We start from the raw sequence: 16662 nt of genomic DNA, 5'->3' as shown, positions 1-16662 counted from the left end.
GCCCTGTATTAACAGACCAATATAGATGTCTGTAACACTGGGCCTTTACTAGCCCTGTATTAACACACCTTTACTAGCCCTGTATTAACAGACCTTTACTAGCCCTGTATTAACAGACCTTTACTAGTCCTGTATTAACAGACCTTTACTAGCCCTGTATTAACGGACCAATATAGATGTCTGCAACACTGGGCCTTTACTAGCCCTGTATTAACAGACCTTTACTAGCCCTGTATTAACGGACCAATATAGATGTCTGTAACACTGGGCCTTTACTAGCCCTGTATTAACGGACCAATATAGATGTCTGTAACTCTGGGCCTTTACTAGCCCTGTATTAACAGAACAATATAGATGTCTGTAACACTGGGCCTTTACTAGCCCTGTATTAACAGACCAATATAGATGTCTGCAACACTGGGCCTTTACTAGCCCTGTATTAACGGAACAATATAGATGTCTGTAACACTGGGCCTTTACTAGCCCCTGTATTAACGGACCAATATAGACGTCTGTAACACTGGGCCTTTACTAGCCCTGTATTAACAGACTTTTACTAGTCCTGTATTAACAGACCAATATAGATGTCTGTAACACTGGGCCTTTACTAGCCCTGTATTAACAGACCAATATAGATGTCTGTAACACTGGACCTTTACTAGCCCTGTATTAACGGACCAATATAGACGTCTGTAACACTGGGCCTTTACTAGCCCTGTATTAACGGACCAATATAGACGTCTGTAACACTGGGCCTTTACTATCCCCTGTATTAACGGACCAATAAAGATGTCTGTAACACTGGGCCTTTACTAGCCCTGTATTAACAGACCAATATAGATGTCTGTAACACTGGGCCTTTACTAGTCCTGTATTAACAGACCTTTACTAGCCCTGTATTAAGACCTTTACTAGCCCTGTATTAACAGACCAATATAGACGTCTGTAACACTGGGCCTTTACTAGCCCTGTATTAACAGACCAATATAGATGTCTGTAACACTGGGCCTTTACTAGCCCTGTATTAATGGAACAATATAAACGTCTGTAACACTGGGCCTTTACTAGCCCTGTATTAACGGACCAATATAGACGTCTGTAACACTGGGCCTTTACTAGCCCTGTATTAACAGACCAATATAGATGTCTGTAACACTGGGCCTTTACTAGTCCTGTATTAACAGACCTTTACTCGCCCTGTATTAAGACCTTTACTAGCCCTGTATTAACAGACCAATATAGACGTCTGTAACACTGGGCCTTTACTAGCCCTGTATTAACGGACCAATATAGATGTCTGTAACACTGGGCCTTTACTAGCCCTGTATTAACGGACCAATATAGATGTCTGTAACACTGGGCCTTTACTAGCCCTGTATTAACGGACCAATATAGACGTCTGTAACACTGGGCCTTTACTAGCCCTGTATTAACAGACCAATATAGACGTCTGTAACACTGGGCCTTTACTAGCCCTGTATTAACAGACCTTTACTAGCCCTGTATTAACGGAACAATATAGACGTCTGTAACACTGGGCCTTTACTAGCCCTGTATTAACAGACCTTTACTAGCCCTGTATTAACAGACCAATATAGATGTCTGTAACACTGGACCTTTACTAGCCCTGTATTAACGGACCAATATAGACGTCTGTAACACTGGGCCTTTACTAGCCCTGTATTAACGGACCAATATAGATGTCTGTAACACTGGGCCTTTACTAGCCCCTGTATTAACGGACCAATAAAGATGTCTGTAACACTGGGCCTTTACTAGCCCTGTATTAACAGACCAATATAGATGTCTGTAACACTGGGCCTTTACTAGTCCTGTATTAACAGACCGTTACTAGCCCTGTATTAACGGAACAATATAGACGTCTGTAACACTGGGCCTTTACTAGCCCTGTATTAACAGACCAATATAGATGTCTTTAACACTGGACCTTTACTAGCCCTGTATTAACGGACCAATATAGATGTCTGTAACACTGGGCCTTTACTAGTCCTGTATTAACAGACCAATATAAATGTCTGTAACACTGGGCCTTTACTAGCCCTGTATTAACGGACCAATATAGATGTTTGTAACACTGGGCCTTTACTAGCCCTGTATTAACAGACCAATATAGATGTCTGTAACACTGGGCCTTTTCTAGCCCTGTATTAACAGACCTTTACTAGCCCTGTATTAACAGACCTTTACTAGCCCTGTATTAACAGACCTTTACTAGTCCTGTATTAACAGACCTTTACTAGCCCTGTATTAACAGACCTTTACTAGTCCTGTATTAACGGACCAATATAGATGTCTGTAACACTGGGCCTTTACTAGCCCTGTATTAACAGACCTTTACTAGCCCTGTATTAACAGACCTTTACTAGTCCTGTATTAACAGACCTTTACTAGCCCTGTATTAACAGACCTTTACTAGCCCTGTATTAACAGACCAATATAGATGTCTGTAACACTGGGCCTTTACTAGCCCTGTATTAACACACCTTTACTAGCCCTGTATTAACAGACCTTTACTAGCACTGTATTAACAGACCTTTAATAGTCCTTTATTAACAGACCATTACTATCCTTGTATTAACGGACCATTATAGATGTCTGCAACACTGGGCCTTTACTAGCCCTGTATTAACAGACCTTTACTAGCCCTGTATTAACGGACCAATATAGATGTCTGTAACACAGGGCCTTTACTAGCCCTGTATTAACGGACCAATATAGATGTCTGTAACACTGGGCCTTTACTAGCCCTGTATTAACGGACCTTTACTAGCCCTGTATTAACAGAACAATATAGATGTCTGTAACACTGGGCCTTTACTAGCCCTGTATTAACAGACCAATATAGATGTCTGTAACACTGGGCCTTTAATAGTCCTGTATTAACGGACCAATATAGACGTCTGTAACACTGGGCCTTTACTAGCCCTGTATTAACAGACCAATATAGATGTCTGTAACACTGGGCCTTTACTAGCCCTGTATTAACAGACCAATATAGATGTCTGTAACACTGGGCCTTTACTAGTCCTGTATTAACAGACCAATATAGATGTCTGTAACACTGGGCCTTGACTAGTCCTGTATTAACAGACCTTTACTAGCCCTGTATTAACAGACCAATATAGATTTCTGTAACACTGGGCCTTTACTAGCCCTGTATTAACAGACCTTTACTAGCCCTGTATTAACAGACCAATATAGACGTCTGTAACACTGGGCCTTTACTAGCCCTGTATTAACAGACCTTTACTAGCGCTGTATTAACGGACCAATATAGACGTCTGTAACACTGGGCCTTTACTAGCCCTGTATTAACGGAACAATATAAACGTCTCTAACACTGGGCCTTTTCTAGCCCTGTATTAACGGAACAATATAGATGTCTGTAACACTGGGCCTTTACTAGCTCTGTATTAACGGACCAATATAGACGTCTGTAACACTGGGCCTTTACTAGCCCTGTATTAACGGACCAATATAGATGTCTGTAACACTGGGCCTTTACTAGCCCTGTATTAACGGACCAATATAGATGTCTGTAACACTGGGCCTTTACTAGCCCTGTATTAACAGACCTTTACCAGCCCTGTATTAACGGAACAATATAGACGTCTGTAACACTGGGTCGTTACTAGTCCTGTATTAACAGACCTTTACTAGCCCTGTATTAACAGACCTTTACTAGCCCTGTATTAACAGACCAATATAGATGTCTGTAACACTGGGCCTTTACTAGCCCTGTATTAACGGACCAATATAGACGTCTGTAACACTGGGCCTTTACTAGCCCTGTATTAACAGACCAATATAGATGTCTGTAATACTGGGCCTTTACTAGCCCTGTATTAACGGACCAATATAGATGTCTGTAACACTGGGCCTTTACTAGCCCTGTATTAACAGACCAATATAGATGTCTGCAACACTGGGCCTTTACTAGCCCTGTATTAACGGAACAATATAGATGTCTGTAACACTGGGCCTTTACTAGCCCCTGTATTAACGGACCAATATAGACGTCTGTAACACTGGGCCTTTACTAGCCCTGTATTAACAGACCTTTACTAGTCCTGTATTAACAGACCAATATAGATGTCTGTAACACTGGGCCTTTACTAGTCCTGTATTAACAGACCTTTACTAGTCCTGTATTAACAGACCTTTACTAGCCCTGTATTAACAGACCTTTACTAGCCCTGTATTAAACAGACCTTTACTAGTCCTGTATTAACAGACCTTTACTAGCCCTGTATTAACAGACCTTTACTAGCCCTGTATTAACAGACCTTTACTAGCCCTGTATTAACAGACCTTTACTAGCCCTGTATTAACAGACCTTTACTAGCCCTGTATTAACAGACCTTTACTAGCCCTGTATTAACAGACCTTTACTAGTCCTGTATTAACAGACCTTTACTAGCCCTGTATTAACAGACCTTTACTAGCCCTGTAATAACAGACCTTTACTAGCCCTGTATTAACAGACCAATATAGACGTCTGTAACACTGGGCCTTTACTAGCCCTGTATTAACGGACCAATATAGATGTCTGAAACACTGGGCCTTTACTAGCCCTGTATTAACGGACCAATATAGATGTCTGTAACACTGGGCCTTTACTAGCCCTGTATTAACGGACCAATATAGAAGTCTGTAACACTGGGCCTTTACTAGCCCTGTATTAACAGACCAATATAGACGTCTGTAACACTGGGCCTTTACTAGCCCTGTATTAACAGACCTTTACTAGCCCTGTATTAACGGAACAATATAGACGTCTGTAACACTGGGCCTTTACTAGCCCTGTATTAACAGACCTTTACTAGCCCTGTATTAACAGACCAATATAGATGTCTGTAACACTGGACCTTTACTAGCCCTGTATTAACGGACCAATATAGACGTCTGTAACACTGGGCCTTTACTAGCCCTGTATTAACGGACCAATATAGATGTCTGTAACACTGGGCCTTTACTAGCCCCTGTATTAACGGACCAATAAAGATGTCTGTAACACTGGGCCTTTACTAGCCCTGTATTAACAGACCAATATAGATGTCTGTAACACTGGGCCTTTACTAGTCCTGTATTAACAGACCGTTACTAGCCCTGTATTAACGGAACAATATAGACGTCTGTAACACTGGGCCTTTACTAGCCCTGTATTAACAGACCAATATAGATGTCTTTAACACTGGACCTTTACTAGCCCTGTATTAACGGACCAATATAGATGTCTGTAACACTGGGCCTTTACTAGTCCTGTATTAACAGACCAATATAAATGTCTGTAACACTGGGCCTTTACTAGCCCTGTATTAACGGACCAATATAGATGTTTGTAACACTGGGCCTTTACTAGCCCTGTATTAACAGACCAATATAGATGTCTGTAACACTGGGCCTTTTCTAGCCCTGTATTAACAGACCTTTAGTAGCCCTGTATTAACAGACCTTTACTAGCCCTGTATTAACAGACCTTTACTAGTCCTGTATTAACAGACCTTTACTAGCCCTGTATTAACAGACCTTTACTAGTCCTGTATTAACGGACCAATATAGATGTCTGTAACACTGGGCCTTTACTAGCCCTGTATTAACAGACCTTTACTAGCCCTGTATTAACAGACCTTTACTAGTCCTGTATTAACAGACCTTTACTAGCCCTGTATTAACAGACCTTTACTAGCCCTGTATTAACAGACCAATATAGATGTCTGTAACACTGGGCCTTTACTAGCCCTGTATTAACACACCTTTACTAGCCCTGTATTAACAGACCTTTACTAGCACTGTATTAACAGACCTTTAATAGTCCTTTATTAACAGACCATTACTATCCTTGTATTAACGGACCATTATAGATGTCTGCAACACTGGGCCTTTACTAGCCCTGTATTAACAGACCTTTACTAGCCCTGTATTAACGGACCAATATAGATGTCTGTAACACAGGGCCTTTACTAGCCCTGTATTAACGGACCAATATAGATGTCTGTAACACTGGGCCTTTACTAGCCCTGTATTAACGGACCTTTACTAGCCCTGTATTAACAGAACAATATAGATGTCTGTAACACTGGGCCTTTACTAGCCCTGTATTAACAGACCAATATAGATGTCTGTAACACTGGGCCTTTAATAGTCCTGTATTAACGGACCAATATAGACGTCTGTAACACTGGGCCTTTACTAGCCCTGTATTAACAGACCAATATAGATGTCTGTAACACTGGGCCTTTACTAGCCCTGTATTAACAGACCAATATAGATGTCTGTAACACTGGGCCTTTACTAGTCCTGTATTAACAGACCAATATAGATGTCTGTAACACTGGGCCTTGACTAGTCCTGTATTAACAGACCTTTACTAGCCCTGTATTAACAGACCAATATAGATTTCTGTAACACTGGGCCTTTACTAGCCCTGTATTAACAGACCTTTACTAGCCCTGTATTAACAGACCAATATAGACGTCTGTAACACTGGGCCTTTACTAGCCCTGTATTAACAGACCTTTACTAGCCCTGTATTAACGGACCAATATAGACGTCTGTAACACTGGGCCTTTACTAGCCCTGTATTAACGGAACAATATAAACGTCTCTAACACTGGGCCTTTTCTAGCCCTGTATTAACGGAACAATATAGATGTCTGTAACACTGGGCCTTTACTAGCTCTGTATTAATGGACCAATATAGACGTCTGTAACACTGGGCCTTTACTAGCCCTGTATTAACGGACCAATATAGATGTCTGTAACACTGGGCCTTTACTAGTCCTGTATTAATGGACCAATATAGACGTCTGTAACACTGGGCCTTTATTAGTCCTGTATTAACAGACCTTTACTAGCCCTATATTAACAGACCTTTACTAGCCCTGTATTAACGGACCAATATAGATGTCTGTAACACTGGGCCTTTACTAGCCCTGTATTAACAGACCTTTACCAGCCCTGTATTAACGGAACAATATAGACGTCTGTAACACTGGGTCGTTACTAGTCCTGTATTAACAGACCTTTACTAGCCCTGTATTAACAGACCTTTACTAGCCCTGTATTAACAGACCAATATAGATGTCTGTAACACTGGGCCTTTACTAGCCCTGTATTAACGGACCAATATAGACGTCTGTAACACTGGGCCTTTACTAGCCTTGTATTAACAGACCAATATAGATGTCTGTAATACTGGGCCTTTACTAGCCCTGTATTAACGGACCAATATAGATGTCTGTAACACTGGGCCTTTACTAGCCCTGTATTAACAGACCAATATAGATGTCTGCAACACTGGGCCTTTACTAGCCCTGTATTAACGGAACAATATAGATGTCTGTAACACTGGGCCTTTACTAGCCCCTGTATTAACGGACCAATATAGACGTCTGTAACACTGGGCCTTTACTAGCCCTGTATTAACAGACCTTTACTAGTCCTGTATTAACAGACCAATATAGATGTCTGTAACACTGGGCCTTTACTAGTCCTGTATTAACAGACCTTTACTAGTCCTGTATTAACAGACCTTTACTAGCCCTGTATTAACAGACCTTTACTAGCCCTGTATTAAACAGACCTTTACTAGTCCTGTATTAACAGACCTTTACTAGCCCTGTATTAACAGACCTTTACTAGCCCTGTATTAACAGACCTTTACTAGCCCTGTATTAACAGACCTTTACTAGCCCTGTATTAACAGACCTTTACTAGCCCTGTATTAACAGACCTTTACTAGCCCTGTATTAACAGACCTTTACTAGTCCTGTATTAACAGACCTTTACTAGCCCTGTATTAACAGACCTTTACTAGCCCTGTAATAACAGACCTTTACTAGCCCTGTATTAACAGACCATTACTAGCCCTGTATTAACAGACCAATATAGATGTCTGTAACACTGGGCCTTTACTAGCCCTGTATTAACACACCTTTACTAGCCCTGTATTAACAGACCTTTACTAGCCCTGTATTAACAGACCTTTACTAGTCCTGTATTAACAGACCTTTACTAGCCCTGTATTAACGGACCAATATAGATGTCTGCAACACTGGGCCTTTACTAGCCCTGTATTAACAGACCTTTACTAGCCCTGTATTAACGGACCAATATAGATGTCTGTAACACTGGGCCTTTACTAGCCCTGTATTAACGGACCAATATAGATGTCTGTAACACTGGGCCTTTACTAGCCCTGTATTAACAGAACAATATAGATGTCTGTAACACTGGGCCTTTACTAGCCCTGTATTAACAGACCAATATAGATGTCTGCAACACTGGGCCTTTACTAGCCCTGTATTAACGGAACAATATAGATGTCTGTAACACTGGGCCTTTACTAGCCCCTGTATTAACGGACCAATATAGACGTCTGTAACACTGGGCCTTTACTAGCCCTGTATTAACAGACTTTTACTAGTCCTGTATTAACAGACCAATATAGATGTCTGTAACACTGGGCCTTTACTAGCCCTGTATTAACAGACCTTTACTAGCCCTGTATTAAGAAGACCAATATAGACGTCTGTAACACTGGGCCTTTACTAGCCCTGTATTAACAGACCTTTACTAGCCCTGTATTAACGGACCAATATAGACGTCTGTAACACTGGGCCTTTACTAGCCCTGTATTAACAGACCAATATAGACGTCTGTAACACTGGGCCTTTACTAGCCCTGTATTAACGGAACAATATAAACGTCTGTAACACTGGGCCTTTACTAGCCCTGTATTAACGGACCAATATAGACGTCTGTAACACTGGGCCTTTACTAGCCCTGTATTAACAGACCAATATAGACATCTGTAACACTGGGCCTTTACTAGCCCTGTATTAACAGACCTTTACTAGCCCTGTATTAACGGAACAATATAGACGTCTGTAACACTGGGCCTTTACTAGCCCTGTATTAACAGACCTTTACTAGCCCTGTATTAACAGACCAATATAGATGTCTGTAACACTGGACCTTTACTAGCCCTGTATTAACGGACCAATATAGACGTCTGTAACACTGGGCCTTTACTAGCCCTGTATTAACGGACCAATATAGACGTCTGTAACACTGGGCCTTTACTAGCCCCTGTATTAACGGACCAATAAAGATGTCTGTAACACTGGGCCTTTACTAGCCCTGTATTAACAGACCAATATAGATGTCTGTAACACTGGGCCTTTACTAGTCCTGTATTAACAGACCTTTACTAGCCCTGTATTAACAGACCTTTACTAGCCCTGTATTAACGGAACAATATAGACGTCTGTAACACTGGGCCTTTACTAGCCCTGTATTAACAGACCTTTACTAGCCCTGTATTAACAGACCAATATAGATGTCTGTAACACTGGACCTTTACTAGCCCTGTATTAACGGACCAATATAGACGTCTGTAACACTGGGCCTTTACTAGCCCTGTATTAACGGACCAATATAGACGTCTGTAACACTGGGCCTTTACTAGCCCCTGTATTAACGGACCAATAAAGATGTCTGTAACACTGGGCCTTTACTAGCCCTGTATTAACAGACCAATATAGATGTCTGTAACACTGGGCCTTTACTAGTCCTGTATTAACAGACCTTTACTAGCCCTGTATTAAGACCTTTACTAGCCCTGTATTAACAGACCAATATAGACGTCTGTAACACTGGGCCTTTACTAGCCCTGTATTAACAGACCAATATAGATGTCTGTAACACTGGGCCTTTACTAGCCCTGTATTAATGGAACAATATAAACGTCTGTAACACTGGGCCTTTACTAGCCCTGTATTAACGGACCAATATAGACGTCTGTAACACTGGGCCTTTACTAGCCCTGTATTAACAGACCAATATAGATGTCTGTAACACTGGGCCTTTACTAGTCCTGTATTAACAGACCTTTACTCGCCCTGTATTAAGACCTTTACTAGCCCTGTATTAACAGACCAATATAGACGTCTGTAACACTGGGCCTTTACTAGCCCTGTATTAACGGACCAATATAGATGTCTGTAACACTGGGCCTTTACTAGCCCTGTATTAACGGACCAATATAGACGTCTGTAACACTGGGCCTTTACTAGCCCTGTATTAACGGACCAATATAGACGTCTGTAACACTGGGCCTTTACTAGCCCTGTATTAACAGACCAATATAGACGTCTGTAACACTGGGCCTTTACTAGGCCTGTATTAACAGACCTTTACTAGCCCTGTATTAACGGAACAATATAGACGTCTGTAACACTGGGCCTTTACTAGCCCTGTATTAACAGACCTTTACTAGCCCTGTATTAACAGACCAAAATAGATGTCTGTAACACTGGACCTTTACTAGCCCTGTATTAACGGACCAATATAGACGTCTGTAACACTGGGCCTTTACTAGCCCTGTATTAACGGACCAATATAGATGTCTGTAACACTGGGCCTTTACTAGCCCCTGTATTAACGGACCAATAAAGATGTCTGTAACACTGGGCCTTTACTAGCCCTGTATTAACAGACCAATATAGATGTCTGTAACACTGGGCCTTTACTAGTCCTGTATTAACAGACCGTTACTAGCCCTGTATTAACGGAACAATATAGACGTCTGTAACACTGGGCCTTTACTAGCCCTGTATTAACAGACCAATATAGATGTCTTTAACACTGGACCTTTACTAGCCCTGTATTAACGGACCAATATAGATGTCTGTAACACTGGGCCTTTACTAGTCCTGTATTAACAGACCAATATAAATGTCTGTAACACTGGGCCTTTACTAGCCCTGTATTAACGGACCAATATAGATGTTTGTAACACTGGGCCTTTACTAGCCCTGTATTAACAGACCAATATAGATGTCTGTAACACTGGGCCTTTACTAGCCCTGTATTAACAGACCAATATCGATGTCTTCAGCGCACAATTTTTTTCTTCTCCTCTGCATCCCCCCAGTCGGCCCCCAAAAAATCGCAGCATCCCCACCCTCAAAGCACTTCCCGCCAGCTATGGCTTACCTTAACCCTAACGGTTGCCACCTAGCTAACATTAGCCTTAGCCACCCAGCTTACATTAGCCACAACACATTTTTATTCGTAACATATAAGTGTAGCAAATTCATAACATACTGTATCATAGAAATTGTAATTCGTAACATATCATACCAAATGGATGATGGACCTCCACAGATTAATACATACCATACGAAACATAACATATGATACTAATTGGAGCGTCTCGGATTGACATTTACTATGTTACGTCTACCCCTGAGTCCAGGTTGCAGCGGCTTCTGTACATCGAGGAAGGTCAGGGGACTTTTGACCACCTGTTGGTTTATAACGCACTTTTAAGAGCAAGGTGCCAATCTTTTTGTCCCGGAATGGGAACTGGGTGATCGGAGCGGAGGCAGTGAAATGTTAGCTAACTGTTTATAGCAAGCAATGTGAACACTAGGTACTGCTTTGGAGCGTGAGTCTTGTTTCGTGCAAACATGGTGTATGTGTGACTGTGTGTGTGTGTCTGTGTGTGTGTGTGTCAAACCGTCTGTCTGTCTGTGTGTGTCTTGCCATCAGTCAGTCTGTCAACAGCTTCCAAGGCCTCTCATGTTGCAGTATGGAAAGTAAACAGTAAAGAGTACATCGAAGAGGACAGTAAAGAGGACAGTATGTGAGAGAGAAAGGAGGGGGTGGATTTAAACTGACGTGTTTCCTGGAAGAGCAGGAAGCAGGGGGTGGATTTACACTGACATGTTCCCTGGAAGAGCAGGAAGGAGAGGGATCTGTAGAAATAATACAAGGGGAATAACACTAGCCATTGTTCTCTTCTGATGCGATATAAAACTATAAGGACCATTTTTAATTTTTATTTCACCTTTATTTAACCAGGTAAGCTAGTTGAGAACAAGTTCTCATGGCCAAGATAAAGCAAAGCAGTGCGACACAAACAACAACACAGAGTTACAGATGGAATAAACAAGCGTACAGTCAATAACACAATAGAAAAAAGTTAAGTCTATATACAGTGTGTGCAAATGGCGTCAGGAGGTAAGGCAATAAATAGGCCATAATAGCGAAGTTATTCACAATAACTACCACACCTTCTGCAACCCCAACTACACATAGTTCAGCAGGTCACATAGCTAAACTGTATTAGAAGAGCCAGAGTATATATACTCCACATTAGGTCATGTAAAGAAGATAAGATTATACAGAAGAAATGATTACAGGTATATGTGTGTGAGTTCAGACAAGATAAGTTAATACTGACAAGGGAAGATACAACCTCCTGTGTGTGTTTAGACAAGACACGTTAGCGGAGCTCTTGAAATTGTGCCATATCTGGGTTATTATAAATCTCTTAGTTCTCAGTACTGAATAGGTTCCAGTTAGTAGGGGTGCCCTTGCCTTAGCCAATGACGCATCGCCATAGGCCCTTAGGGGGAAATGTTTTGGAGAAACGTACAGGGAGAGAAAAGGAACTGTCTAGGAACAATTAATTTCCTCCGATGATGAAATGTTGCAGATGACGTGACTTTGGCAAGAGTGTTCTTTCAATAAAGCAGCTGTAATATAAAGGTATTAAATCCTGTCATGTCAATAAATTTGTCATGGCCGTACATCTGTCGTGGATAAATGTCTGAGGAGAGAATAGGGGCTTGCTCATATTTCTATTCTTGCTGAGAGGTCTAATTTTACACCGTGTTCTCCTACACAGCATATCAACTATCACTATGTCTCTCTCTCTTCTCTTTCCTCTCTTTCTCATTCTTTCTCTCATCTCTCTCTCCCTCTTTCCTCTCTCTCTCTTCCTCTCTATTTCATCTCTCTTCTGTTCATAATGATCATGATGCATGATTATAATGTCTGTCTGCCTTGGAAGATGAGCCAGATGGTCTGCCTTTTACCCTGTGTATCACTCTCCCACTGGGGGATCGGGTTAGCTGAGACAGACATTACCCCTTGGTTGTGTTAGGGGAAACCTGTGGATGACAAAAAAGGTCCTAGCTATGCCAGGTATGCCACACCAGGGAGGATGTGGGTAGAAATAGTAGGCCATTTGGAGGGCATGCTCTGAGGAGAGGGGGTAGAGCTCTTGTTCAGGAGGAGGGGAGGGTGGATGTGTGTCTCTGTGTGTGTGTTTTTCACTCTCTATCTGTCCTCTGTCATTACCAGGGGTCATTACTCTCAATCATGGCAGGCCTATACACACTAGGGAGCACACTCGCACGCAGAGAGCTGTAGAGGGAAAATATTGATTTGCACACGACGGTTGATTGCACCATTAGTGTGTGTACTCCGTTTGTGTATTTCATTTTCAGTCTCTCCCCTAACTTCAAATGAACTTCGCCTACAGTACGTCCCATTAAGGCAATCCAGGTAGATGTTAGAGGGCCCTTTTACTGACCAATGTGTTTGTTTCATATGTTTTGTGTTTAGCTTCTTCATGTTTTGGGGTTGCTTTTCAATGTATTGATGTGTATATATATGTATAGTGTAATTGATGTGTATATAGATATACAGTTAAAGTCGGAAGTTTACATACACCTTAGACAAATACATTTAAACTCAGTTTTTCATAATTCTTGACATTTAATCCTAGTAAAAATTCCCTGCCTTAGGTCAGTTAAGATCACCACTTCATTTTAAGAATGTGAAATGTCAGAATAATAGTAGAGAGAATGATTTATTTCAGCTTTCATTTCTTTCATCACATTTCCAGTGGGTCAGAAGTTCACATACACTCAATTAGTATTTGGTAGCATTGCCTTTAAATTGTTTAACTTGGGTCAAACGTTTCGGGTAGCCTTCCACAAGCTTCCCACAATAAGTTGGTTGAATTTTGACCCATTCCTCCTGGTGTAACTGAGTTGGGTTTGTAGGCCTCCTTGCTCGCACACACTTTTTCAGTTCTGCCCAGGAAATCTTTACTAGGATTAAATGTCAGGAATTGTGAAAAACTGAGTTTAAATGTATTTGGCTAAGGTGTATGTAAACTTCCGACTTCAACTGTATAGTGTAATTGATGTGTATATAGATATGTATAGTGTAATTGTTGTTTATTGATGTGTTCTATTCTGTTCTGTTCTTCTGCTCTTGGTCTCAGCATGACTCCCTGCTTAATTAAAAGGTTCAATAAAAATTACACTGTAGATCATGAAACTTGTGTTCAATTTAAAAACCACACTTTGGAGCCCCATTAAGAACCCCAAACTGTCCTAAATGTCTATTCAATTTAAAAACCACACTTTGGAGCCCCATTAAGAACCCCAAACTGTCCTAAATGTCTATTCAAAAGTGTAGGCTATTATTTGCCCTCATTGTGATATACGGTACATAAACCTTGTCTTCATTCCATTAATGTGACCTCCCACTGTTCCTTTCCGTCTCTCCCTACAGACCTTACGGTGAGCTCACTAACTGCACCTACCTGATCGCTCTGAAGATGGACTGTTTCTGGCCCAACCGGCTGGTGGACGAGTTCTTCATCCGCATCCACAAGCACTACTTCCACGATTGCTCCCTGTCGGGACGGCTGCTGCGTGATCCGCCCAACCGTATCCTTGGGCCATTCATCGTGGTGCCCATCCTTGTCACGTTGCTCATGACTGCCCTAGTAGTGTGGAGGAGCAAGCGCAGTGAAGGCATGGTGTAGCCAGGCCCAACCTCCAGGCCACCAGCCAGGGAGAAGAGGTCTAGAGGAGGCCCCCTTCACCTCCACCTCCACCCATGACAGACTCAGATACACATAACACTGCTGCTACCTACTACAGAACAGATATCATGGACCAGGTGAGGGACTGGGAGGACTATCTAAGCCTGTCTCAAGGATAACATTATAGAGCATCTCTGGTCCTATCACTCTGTTTGATAGGAGACCGAGCTAGAGGCACAGGATATAGGAAAGTACACGGACTACAAGATGAGAGTTCATATAACTACAGTAATTATACCCTGCAGGCGGACTGGTTTAAAAATGGAAGAGTGATTCCATTGCCCTTTATCTACTAAATCCAATCTGTCTGGAGAATCACAAGCTGTTTGCCATGAAGGACAGATGGTATCTGATTGGTTTGAAGGACTTCCTGGACACATTAGGTAATTTCCTGTGCAGTGAGTTGAGACACTTTGGCACAGCTCCTGAAGTGGACTTCTTACAGCCAGTCACTGATTGGTTGATATAAAGCATCGTCCTATCATCTCTGTGCTTTATGGATGCTGTCTGTGCACTCTGTACTCTCCTCATTAACACTGTCTGGACCCAACACCCTGTTCCTGTCCTTGCCCTGCCCGTCAGAACCAACAGATTTCTACACTCACCCTTCAAGTCCTTACTTTGTGTACTGTGCCAAAGTACCTGTCTGTAACCAAAATAATTACGAAAATATTAAAATCAAATTTGTCCATGAATAGAAAGTGAATATGAAAAAGAGAATATTATTTTATTTTTTGATGTGTGCGAGACTGAGGTACAACATACTGTGCAAATGATGGATTAATAGCCTACTGTTGGTATTTCATAATGACTGTGTACAATAAACTTGGATTAAAAACAAAGACGTGACATTGTGTATCGGGTGCTTTGTAATGGTGGTTTGGTGGGTATAACTTTTATCTTCATAGTCACAAGGCTTAAGGCTAGTCGATTGTTTTGTAAGTTACTGACAAACTGTCGTGTCTGTGTAACATCTGCGTTTATTGGGTCTTTAGTAAGGCTAATGCTGTCATCACCAGATAGGGACATTGCCTTTAAGAGCAGAGCATCCTGCTAATGGCATTTTCTGACGTACTCTTCATCTTATTAGTACTGAGAGGCAAAGCGTCTGTGTGTCTGGCTGCCTTACTAATTGCCTTTATATTACTATGGCTGAGACACGGTTTTGCGGGCTACAAGATCTGAGCTCCCAATGCCTCCAAGTGAATACCTGCTTACTCTTCACAGGGCAATGGAAAACTATATATATATTTTTTCTCTCTCTCTGTGTCTCTCTCTCTCTCAAAGCACCTTGATTGCTTTAAGAGATATAATAAACCTTTGTGGTGCTCTACTCAGACCCTGTATTCAAAACTCTCCCCTTCATTATGAGTCTAGTCTGGTTCCCATGTAGAACCCAGTGTACTCTGGGAAACGCCGTTAAAGACCTCCCAGGGGATAACTGACTGTTAGTCATTGGGGATCCAATGAGACCGTTGGGGAATTCTTTAACCTGTTGGGGATAGGGGGCAGTATTTGCACGGCCGGATAAAAAACGTACCCGATTTAATCTGGTTATTACTACTGCCCAGAAACTAGAATATGCATATAATTGTTTGATTTGGATAGAAAACACCCTAAAGCTTCTAAAACTGTTTGAATGGTGTCTGTGAGTTTAACAGAACTCATATGGCAGGCAAAAACCTAGAAGATTCTGTACAGGAAGTGCCCTCTCTGACCATTTCTTGGCCTTCTACACTCTCTTTATTGAAAACAAAGGATCTCTGCTGTAATGTGACACTTCCTAAGGCTCCCATAGGCTCTCAGAAGGCGCCAGAACGTTGAATGATGACTTTGCAGCCCATGGCTGAAAAACAGTAGCGCATTTGGATAGTGGTCGATCTGAGAACAATGAGACGGGCGCGCGCGTGAAGAGTCCATTTTAGATTTTGAGTCTTTGAACG

At 41.7% G+C, this 16662-nt stretch overlaps 1 protein-coding gene across 1 annotated transcript in view; it reads left to right on the top strand.

Annotated features, from left to right (window-relative positions):
* ramp1 (receptor activity modifying protein 1) overlaps positions 1-15561 on the top strand; it is a 127144-nt gene extending 111583 nt beyond the window's left edge. The window contains exon 3 of the mRNA XM_014165457.2: positions 14404-15561. Coding sequence (XP_014020932.1) covers positions 14404-14659 — 256 coding nt within the window. The 3' untranslated portion in view covers positions 14660-15561. The remainder of the gene's footprint in view (positions 1-14403) is intronic.
* The last annotated feature ends 1101 nt before the right edge of the window (positions 15562-16662 follow it).

Source organism: Salmo salar, chromosome ssa21 (assembly GCF_905237065.1).
Source record: "Salmo salar chromosome ssa21, Ssal_v3.1, whole genome shotgun sequence".
Lineage (NCBI taxonomy): Eukaryota > Metazoa > Chordata > Actinopteri > Salmoniformes > Salmonidae > Salmo > Salmo salar.
This window is presented reverse-complemented; position numbering and strand designations above follow the sequence as displayed.